Source organism: Peromyscus eremicus, chromosome 5, assembly GCF_949786415.1.
Source record: "Peromyscus eremicus chromosome 5, PerEre_H2_v1, whole genome shotgun sequence".
Classification (NCBI taxonomy): Eukaryota; Metazoa; Chordata; class Mammalia; order Rodentia; family Cricetidae; genus Peromyscus; species Peromyscus eremicus.
Genome location: NC_081420.1, coordinates 35083684 through 35094488, shown reverse-complemented (window position 1 = coordinate 35094488; position 10805 = coordinate 35083684). Strand labels below are relative to the sequence as shown.

At 34.7% G+C, this 10805-nt stretch overlaps 1 protein-coding gene across 1 annotated transcript; it reads right to left on the bottom strand.

Moving 5' to 3' along the window:
- Nucleotides 1-546: 546 nt before the first annotated feature.
- On the bottom strand, nt 547-9108 carry LOC131910841 (prolactin-7A2-like). The gene is made up of 6 exons (XM_059262722.1): nt 9078-9108; nt 5748-5923; nt 4147-4179; nt 2663-2770; nt 2181-2360; nt 547-765 (listed from the first exon to the last, which is right to left on the bottom strand). The coding sequence occupies exons 1-6, from the start codon at nt 9106-9108 to the stop codon at nt 547-549; spliced, it is 747 nt and encodes a 248-aa protein (XP_059118705.1).
- Nucleotides 9109-10805: the final 1697 nt, after the last annotated feature.

The following is a 10805-nucleotide window of genomic DNA, read 5'->3' as shown; positions in this document are numbered from 1 at the left end:
TGAATTACTTTCTTGAGGTATACCAATATCCTCATTATTTATTAACACAGAAATACTTTTAATTGTGAATTTACTCTCTGATTTTAATGACTATATCAACATTAATATTTACTGTGATTCTAAAGTAAGTTGTAGATTATTCCATTTGTCAATTAAACCTCTTAAAATATTAACACACTTAGTATTAAATGAACAAAAGATACCAACAAGTTTTTTGGGGTTTTGTTTGTTTCGTTGGTTTTTTGTTTTGTTTTTGTTTTTGTTTTGTTTTGTTTTGGTTTTGGTTTTTCGACCCAAGGTTTCTCTGTGTAGCTTTTTGCCTTTCCTGGAACTCACTCTGTAGCCCAGGCTGGCCTCGAACTCACAGAGATCTACCTGCCTCTGCCTCCCAAGTACTGGGAATAAAGGCATGTGCCACCACTACCCAGCAAGTTTTCTTTGTAAACTTTGGCATATATGCACTTTATTTTCTTTTTAAAAGCATCCATTATACTCAAGTATACCTTCAAATTATATAAAATTAAGACTCTTTAAAAGAATGCAGCATCATGAGTCATCTCTAATTCTTCGAGATGAGCAAATGCCACTATTAGCAACCACTACACACCTCAAGAGCTTGAGACAAATGTCAACCATATTCATATCTACACGCAAGCAATAGGATAATTTACAAAGAGCAAAATGGCGAAATTCTTCATCAGATGATTGTAAGTCTTCAAGACCAGTCAAGACACTGTAATCCACATTTTCTGTTTTTCCATAAATCTAATGACCAAAATGATAATCAGTCAGTTTATATTTATACAGCTTGTGTTTGCTTTTCCTTTTCTTTCTAGATATAAAATTGCATTTAGGAAAATTATAAGAGCTTGGCAAAAACATACTACTATTATTCTGCAAAATGAGCATTGCAATAAAACATTGTGATAGATAAGAGTATCTCTCAAGCCTCATCAGAGAAGTTTCTTCTGACAGTAGATAGTAATTAACGAAGAGATCCACTACTGGATAATGTATAGAGAGTTAGAGACTTTGGACAAAATAGCCCTAAATAGGATATCCTTATCAAACCCCTCCCCTCAATCATCCAGTATCTACATGAGTGTGAGATGGAAAATTGTTAGAGACAGAGGTGGTAGATGACTCCAAGGAAACATCTTTCAGACACAGTAGGGCTGATACACAGATGAACTCACAGAGACTTTGATAGCATGCACAGGTACAAACCAGACAAAATTCCAGCACTGAGAAGGGGAAGTGGACACAGAGCTCTATCTCTAACCAGAAAGTTATTTGCAACTGATATCTGATGAAAAGAAGAAAAATCTGTTCTCTCCAAAAGAGGATCATTGGACATATTGAACATACTCTGGGTCAGGCCTCATGCCCAAGAGTAACTGGCCAACACAAAACATACTCAATGGTTTGGATTTTTTTTTTCTTTTTTGAGGCTGTAGTTTTTATTTTGAGGTATTTTTCATCTTATGCATTCTATTTTTCATAGTTTTCTTGTGTGGTTTGATTTCTATTTTTTTTTGTCTTTCTTTTTATGAGAGAGAGGGAGGGAGGGAAAGAAAAAACATAAAGTTGAGTAGATAATGTGGTAGAGAAAACCTGTAGGACTTGGGGAGGGTAAAGAATATAATGAAAACATTTGAAATAAAAGTTAGGAAAAGAAAACTTGTTATCACAAAGAAAAATAAAAGAATATGAAACTTCCATCACAGGCGTGGATTTTCACATGTCAAACACTTGCTACTATAAATCTGTCAGTCATCTAAAAATAAAAGTACAAAACCCATGTATCTATTTTCCTTCAATAAATTGACTTCCAATGAAATTTGTCTTTTTATGATTCTGAAGACAAAGGGCAAGGATTTCAAACTTGAGTATAGACTTGTGTTTGGCATTGGTAATGAATAATGATTGGCTAGAGGTAATTTAATAAGACTGTCCAATAAAGTAGTCAGGAGTATTTCAATATGCCCAGATGAATAAGTGCTGTTCAAATTACTGTGAAAAAGTTATACTTTAATCTCTACCCATTAGTTCTGAGACTGCCTACAAGATTGAGTGCCAAAATCTGTTTTTGCAAAGTGAGGTGTTTCAACATTTAATGTCCATTGCAGAAGTCAGATCATTCATGAATGAGAAAAGTAGAAGGTAGAAACACTACTCACCGAGCTGAGTATATTCTTGGTGTCCTCATAAAGCACTGCATTTTTTCTCTCAATGTCTTTGGCTAATGATATGACATCATTATGTGTTCCTGTCCTATTTTCGAGTATCGTCAGTAGGTTTTTAAGAGTGTTATTCCAAGCCCACATTCTACTGAGTATCAATTTTGGAAAGTCTTCAAGCTAAGGAGCATTTTTTCAGCAATTACATTAAGATAAGTGAAATAAAGAACAATTTGTTAGTTTTTGTTTTCTATGAGACAGGCAAATTAAATATCTACTTGGTAATTTTATGACAAGGTAGAATGCTTTGGGGGAATAAAATAATATAAATTAGTAAAGTAAAAATAATTAACCTGTAATTTATGATCATAAAAATTTGTCTATATATCTATTATTTCTATTACAATACTTGCAGCATGACAAAGCAAAGTTAGCCTACTGCTTCTGCTGTTTAGGTGAAAAAAATCAAATTAAAGACTCACAGAGATCTTTTGGGCTTCATCCATGTTTTCTGGAGTTTTGATGGAGTAATTGTGGCAGCAGGTGAGAGTCTTGATCAGAAACTCCTGATCCTCAAAAAACTCAAGCATCTGTATATATCAAAATTAATATTCAGTTAAATGGAATATGGAAAATAAGCTAGTGATTCCACAACAGGAATATTAATGTACTCAAGAGATGTGTGCTTTGTAAAAATTAACTCTGCCTAAAATCTAAGATCGAAGACTTAACAATGTGAATATTTTGATACCTTTCTTCTTAATTGGATCTGTAATCTCATTTTGCTTTTCATCTAAATGACCAGTGCACCAACCCTTTCCCCTATTTACTCTTCTCTTATTTTTGTTTTTTGTTATTTCCCCTAAATCTTTCTTTATTGAGGGGAAGCCTTAAAAATAACAAAACTTGTAAATATAAAGTTTCTTAGAGATCATATTTCTCAAGAATCTGGGCCCGGTGTCAGCTGTATAGTATCTATATTCATGAATTTTTTGGTTCCTGTGTATCCAAATTAATGTGTGTCTTTTACCTAGGCATTTGAACCACTGAGCCATCTCTTCAGGGCTATCTAGGTATTTTAAAATTGTATGTGTTCTTTCAATTACAAGTGACTACACATACTGGAACCATCCAGTGTTAATCATAAATCCTGACTGGAATTGTGTCAAGTTTGACAAAAGTAGATGTTAGAAAGTGACCAATTTTAGGAAATAGTGAGCAACGAAATAAAAAACAACAGAATTACTTATTTACGTATTGATTAGTATATAATCTTAAATATTATATTTTAAATATACTATCACTAATGTGTTATTTTAAACTGTTAATCAGCTACTGTGCAAAAGTTTAATGAATTACAGGGAAAGTTAAAAATTTGAAAGAGGGTCAGTAAAAGATGACGAATGAGAAACTTATGAGTAAGAACACAATAACAACACATCTTTTGCAACTGCAAAGACGTTCTCTTAATGCCCATTATTTCACTGTAGCCTTATACTTTTTCTCCTTTATCTTGACTGATCTCGAAGAGACTTGCAGTCATCAGGAAAAGAGAGCCTATGTTCCCCTGTCAACCAGACCCTACTGAATAAACTCTAGCACTGGAGATTTCTAACAGAATTCCTAACACTGGGGGTTCCAGAAAATCAGTTAGTGTTTTTCCTCCTTCTTGACTTGGTTTCCATTTTGATTGGTTCTGCTTCCTACATCTAACTGACTCTAAGGCATTTCAACCTTCTTGGGTATCTGCAGTGAACTAAATGGAAAATGCCAATATTTCTTGCTCTATAAAACCTAGATCTGGATATCAGAATTCTTCCCTAGCCAAAATGATTATAGTTTTATGTCACAATTATACTTTTTTAAATTAAAAAATAATTGAAGTTAGAGAGAATCTTGAACAAATCATTTCAATAACATTTTTTTGGCTTTTTGTGAAGAAGATGGAAATAAGAGAGGCACTTACAAATTTGTCATATGATTCTGATGATGAACTTAGCTGAGTTCAGATGAGGAGAGTGGCAAAAAAACAAGTAGTGAGTAAAGAGACAACATGAATGCACATTTATTGCAAAAAAGAGAAATTCTCTGGGTGCCCATTTCTGTACTGAAGCCATGTCTAGAGTCTCTTTCTTGACACTAACTGGCCTTGAACAGGTAACATACAGTCCTCAGGAAGACAGGGTCTGTTTCTTTTCTAAAACAACCTTCCCAGTAAACGTGTCCACCAGAAACCTTTAAATATGATTCCCAGCATTTAGGGGCCTATGAGAAGCTAATATGTTGTTGTTGTTGTTGTTGTTTGCATTTTCCCAGCTTGACTTATCACACTTTAGATTCATTCTATCCATTTCTTGTGACTCAGTGCAATATACTTTTCCTGTCTTGAATGTCCCCAGTGTGCTAAGTAAAGATGTCAATAGCAACTGGTTTGTAGAAGCAAGATCATGGAATTAGAGTTCTTCCATGGATACAACTATTAAAGCATTATATTGTAAGTGTAAATAATTTTTTTTAAGTAAACAACAATTATGAAGGGAGAAAGACCTTAAAAATCATTCTATTTCTTGCAAACCAGAAACTTTCTGAAGCTGTCCCATTCTTACTTTGTTTTATAGTACCTGGCATATTTTTTTGTTTTGTTTTGTTTTACCCTTGGAGGTATATTACTTGAAACTTGGATTCTTTCCTGTGCTACGTTCAAAGTCATTAACCTGAAAGCTTTGGGAGGAAAGAAGAGAGAAGCAGGGGGAGGTACTTACAAATTTATGATGAAATTTTTCAGAGAACTCAGTGTCAGTCTGAAACAGAATGAAGGGAATGACAGAAAAACTAGTGAGTTAAAAGACAACATCAATTCACATTTATTACAAAAACAGACTCATTCTTCCCGTGTCCATTTCTATACAGAAATCTTGTCTACTGTATCATACTTGATATTGACTGACCTTGATAAGAAAGCATACAGCCCACAGGAACAGAGAACCTGTTCCTCTTCTATACTAGCCTTCTAAGTGAATAAACTCATGCACTGTAACTCTTTAAACAAGTATCCTAATGTTTAAAAGTTTGAAAAGCTAATGTTTGTGTATGAGTGTGTGGGGAGGGGGGCATGCCCATGTCTTTTGACACACCATCACAATTTAGATTAGTTTCATTCATTACATGGGACTCACTGTAGTGCATTTCTTCTCTATTGGATGCCTGTTGTGTGCTAAGTAAAGTTGCTAACAGAGACTGGCCCTCTAGTAAGCAAGGTAAGGAAGTCAGAGCTCTTTCCCAGTTGTGTCTATTAGATTTTTATGCCACAAATGAAAATTTAAGAAAATTTAAAGATAAGTAGGGGAAATTTCAAAGCTCATTGAATTCTTCAAATACCTTTGAGATTTCAGGAAACTTAACCTCATTCTCCTTCCTTCATTTTTTTTCAATAGCTGATGCTTTATGGTATAACTAGAAATGTGCATTATTGATATTTGGTTCATGATTACTGAAAGGGGGGTACAGGACAATCTTTGACAAGGAGGTTGCTTTGTGAAATATGCCAGAGATAAGTGAAATACTTACATATGTCCTACGCATTTCAATGTTGAGCTTACTGATATTCTGAGACAGTACCAGGGCATGATCAAACAGTTCCTTGAGGTGTAGCTGATCATCGTCAGTCTCATCACTACTCAAAGGCACAGAGACCACATTCTCCCATAGAAGGAGGTTTGATACCAGCAGCAGCAGAAGGGCCCCTACTAACAGAAACAAGAGCCGTTCAGATCCAGTCATCCAAAGTTACCAAAAGAAATTCCATCGTATTTGCCCAGTGCCTTCCCCTGTGTGATCTGATACTGTATAGCAGTGGTAGTGAAGAAGCATCTTTCACTGTCAAAATGTAATTAAGTTGTTATATTTGCACAGGTATATAGTGTCAGAACTTCACAACTTGATGACTTCACACAGCCTGGGATTGATCTCAGAAATAATTATGAAATTGCATACATTGGGAGATAATTAATTGTCTATTAGTTCAGTATTGTAAGAATTTATGCTGGTTTTCAATTATCACTTCCTCCAAGACAGCACTTTTTCTTTAATTTTTTTAGATCATTTATCCCTTCCCTTTCCTCCTCCCAGTTTCCCCATATACTTCTCCTTGCTCTTTTATTTAAATTCATGGCCTCTTCTTCTCATTATTTGTTATGTATATATATGTATATACATTAATACATACATATATATGCATGTATATTCTTAAATATATCTGTGCAACCTCTATAATGTTACTTGTATGTGAGATTTTCAGGAAGGACCACTTAGTGTTAGATAACTGATAGGGAGATTATTTCTCCTACTGTCATCATGCCTTAGTTGCCTATAGTTCTTTGTGTAGGGTTGAGCCCTCCTGAGCTTCACTTCATTCATCTTAGTATGTCTATTGTTTTTGTCTTTATTCAGATCGTGCTTAGGCAATCACGATGGTGAGACTTTATGGGTATAGCTTCTAACATTCCTAGGAGGAACAGACTCAGAGCAAACTCCCTCTTCCTCTGCTCAAAATCCACAGCTAAGGCTCAGAAGTCATTGCAGAATATGTGGAGGGGAAATACGAATTTTCCAAACTAAATGTGCAATGTGTGCTTTTTACCAGGTAGCATGGTACCTTTCATTTTTTCTTCATGCCTGAAAAGAGTAAACAGGTGAATTACTGTTGTGTAACATTGAGGATAATGAGATTCTTGTTATGAAAAGGAGCCTCTGGACTGGCTTTACTATCTTATGGTAATGATTCTATGAGTTTGCCATTTTACAACAATCTGCAGAGGTTTTTTTTTTTTCTATAAAGTTGAACTTTCTGATAACCTTCTAGGTAGACTGATCCTGTGTAATGCCATCAAAATGTATGGTGTAAAGAGAAGGCTGGTAGGATTAATCGATTTTTCCCTATATCTTGTATCAGCTGTTGTATGGCATACTGTCAACACTATGGGCTTTGCATTATGCATTGTGAGTCAGTACACAGCCAGGCTCTCTTAGTTATAACTGAGTCATAGGGAACACATCCGTAGACTTTAGGCTCAGTGTCAGCAGAACTTGTTACTTATAGAGATTAAGTTTTATCTTTAAGCATTTGAACACAGAAGCCACAGTAATCTTTATTTCATTTACTTGCCTTGCTCTATAAAACAATGTCTTCTGAATGAATTTCTTTTTGACAATTAGCAATGCTGGTGTCATCATCAAATAACATTTTATAGATGAACAAAACAAGAGCTCTAATATATTGATAATTAATGCTTTCCAGGAGATGAGCACCATGTAGATATCAAAATGAAAATTTTATTTGTTTTTTCAGTGAGCAAGTCTGAAAAAGTTCTTCATGTCTAGTACCTTTGTTAAATGCAATTGTGAATATTCAGAATAAAATTGGAATACTGGAAAGATGTATTTAGAGTAAAAATAACCCAAATCATAAATATTCAAAATAATTAAGACTTCAAAAAGATTGTGTTATAAATAAAAGACATATTATAAGCATCAACTATTTCTAAGCAAAATAAAAATAATTAAGATAAATCCTTTTAAAATATTTTTTTCATTTTTTGAGATTGTGATATTTACATCATTAACTTCTTTCTTCTCTTGGCCCCCAGATCCCTTTTCTTTTTTACATTCATGAACATTTCTTTAGTTGTTACATTTATATACATATATACACACATATATATACATGTCTTCAAATATACATTATTATATATATATTAGTCAGTATATATTAATATATATATATATTAGTCAGTATAATATGAGTTGTATGTATATGTTTTTAGGACTGACCCTTTGATGTTGAATAAAAACTAGGCACTCTTTCCTGGGGAAGACTATTTCTTATTGTACAACTAAATTTTCAAAAGTCATAAGGCTTTCCCTAATTTATTGTATGCACAGTAGATAATACATGTATACAGTACATACATGTATGGTTCTGCCATTTATTATCTGAAAGATACAATGTAAGCTGAGTGCAAGGAACTAAAGGTACTAGTTTTTTTTTTTTTTTTTGGTTTTTTCGAGACAAGGTTTCTCTGTGTAGTTTTGTGCCTTTCCTGGAACTCACTTGGTAGTCCAGGCTAGCCTCGAACTCACAGAGATCCACCTGGCTCTGCCTCCCAAGTGCTGGGATTAAAGGCGTGCGCCACCACCGCCCGGCTAAGATACTAGTTTTTGTTTCATACAAAATCTAATTGTTAGAAATTCTATCAAGAAGAAAAGGTGAATATTACATAGTATCCTTTTTGAAACATTTCTTTGTTAGATTGACGTTCTAGAGCTGGATAGATAGATACTCATCTGCTATCCTTGAACACTAAGTCCCCACATTAGAAAATAAGATTAAGTTTATTCAAGTCAAGCATTTTCATGGCAGAGATCCAGAAACCAGAACATAGTAAGTCTACCTTTTAGAGTTACTACAAATTCAGAATGCAATCTCCTTTTAACTCATTCCAGTCAAATGTCTTAGATTCTTCAATTTGACTTTTAGATGTTGATCATTCCATGCCCTGGTTATGTGACTTTCTCTTACCACTAGATACTGAAAAAAAATCTCTTTCTATCTAGGTCAATTAAGAAAATCCACTACCTCTCTAGATATGTCCATGTCTCCTGGAATGATGACTAACTTTAAAAACCACTGATGCAAGAGTGTGTGGTGTATCTCTTTCCACAGAAATGATTAGAAAGCCTCTCAGCTTTATCTGATTTTACTTGTCCTGAGTAGGTATGAACAACAGTCTGTTCCCTCCAAAAGGGGCAAAAAGGACACAAAAATGTAAATTCTCCAAAGAAGCTTCTAAATCAATGGAGTGCCTTATCTTAGAAGAACACGAGGAAAGAGTTACTTACAGGAGCATGATCGAGAGAAAGACAGTGGCATATCTTGGCTGTTTCACTGCAGTCCCACTTCCAGTAAATATTCCACCTCCTATATAGACCGCTGAACCATCCCAAAGGCGACACACTGCTAGGGGGCAAGAAGAAATAACATCAGGAATGAAGGTGAAGATTATATGACTCTTCAACTTCAGGCAGGATCTAACATCCTCATGACCATAATGACGCAAGTAGTCAATATAACCCATTTATTTATTTAAAGAATATTTCTCAGGTCCAAATTAAGTTGCAAATCACTATAGCTATCTCTATTTCATAAAGGTTAGTATGAATTCCATGCCATAGCAAAACATCTGTGTCCCAGACTTTCCCTTCTCTTCAGGTACTTACATGTTTCTGTCACTGAATCTTGGTTAGGGTAACATAGTTATTTCACTGTTTTTGAGCATTGCAACACAAAGCCACAGGAACAGTCATGCATTTAACATTTATGATTTTTTTTGCCAAAATACAGAGAACACAGTAAAGTGTTTATTTCTACACACTAGGCACAATAGGTCAGTAGTGCACGGTATAAATCCAGACATGTAGAGGATTTTTTGTTTTGTTTGTTTGTTGGGTTGGTGGGTCATTTTGTTTTGTTCTTTTGATGTTTTGGTTTCTTGTTGTTGTTGTTGTTGTTTGGTTGTTTTTTATTTATGTTTTTTTGTTTTGTTTTGTTTTTTTAGGCAAGTACTTTCATTAACCAAATATCACACAAGGCCTTCATGCTGTAGCTTATAATATCCTAAGTCACAGTTTTCAGCCAAATTTATCTATACAAACATAGGTTCTGTCATAAATGTGGTACTTAGATCTAATCAGAATATATTTGGCTGCAACTATGACAGTGGTATACAGTTGACTGAGTATAAACTTTAGGATTGAATGGGTAGTTGCACTTACTTTGTGCTAAGCAGGTCTCTTTATGACACTTCATAGAAATGGCCAACCAAGTGTCATCTGAAAGTAAAGCAAGAGTATGGAATCTTCATTTCAGTCACAGTTAGATATCTCTTTATTGTGCAACCATAATATGTGCTATACCATTCACTAGTCTGTTAAATTTAGCATTGTTTGCATCCACCACATTGCCAATAGTCTATATTGTATGAATAAACACTTCCCCAGAAATCGACAGCAGGGTCTGGTCAGAACTGGAGTTCTTTGTGTAGAGGAGGAGATACAAGTGATGGTCTCCTGTTTTGTATACAAGTTGGTTCTTTGGTGAAAAACAGGTCAATGAAAGTCATAAAAATTCAATGGTGCACCGAGGAACAGGGGGTAGATTTGGAAATAGAGCTACAAGTTAAAAATGATTTAGAATCTCTTGTGTTGGAAACTATTTTGCTCCAGACATAGTACGCTTTTCTCTAGTGAAAGAAAATATGCCTGGGACACCTTTCTTCTGGACATCATATTATATACCAGAATTAGAAAAATAATGCCTGAGCATAAGAACTGTAAACTAAACTTACTTTTTAGAGGGCACGAAAGCCTCTAGAGTAGACATTGTTCTTTGACCACTGGACCCTTTCATCATACTGATCTACCCAACAGAGAGGACTTGGCCAAAGGGCAGTCAAGAGGCCATGAGAACCAAGATTATTCTGAGGAATGATGTGGTAAAGAATAGAACTGTTCCCGATCTACCTATAACTGGGATGATCTTGATTGCCTCTTCCATGGAGCACTAAAAGG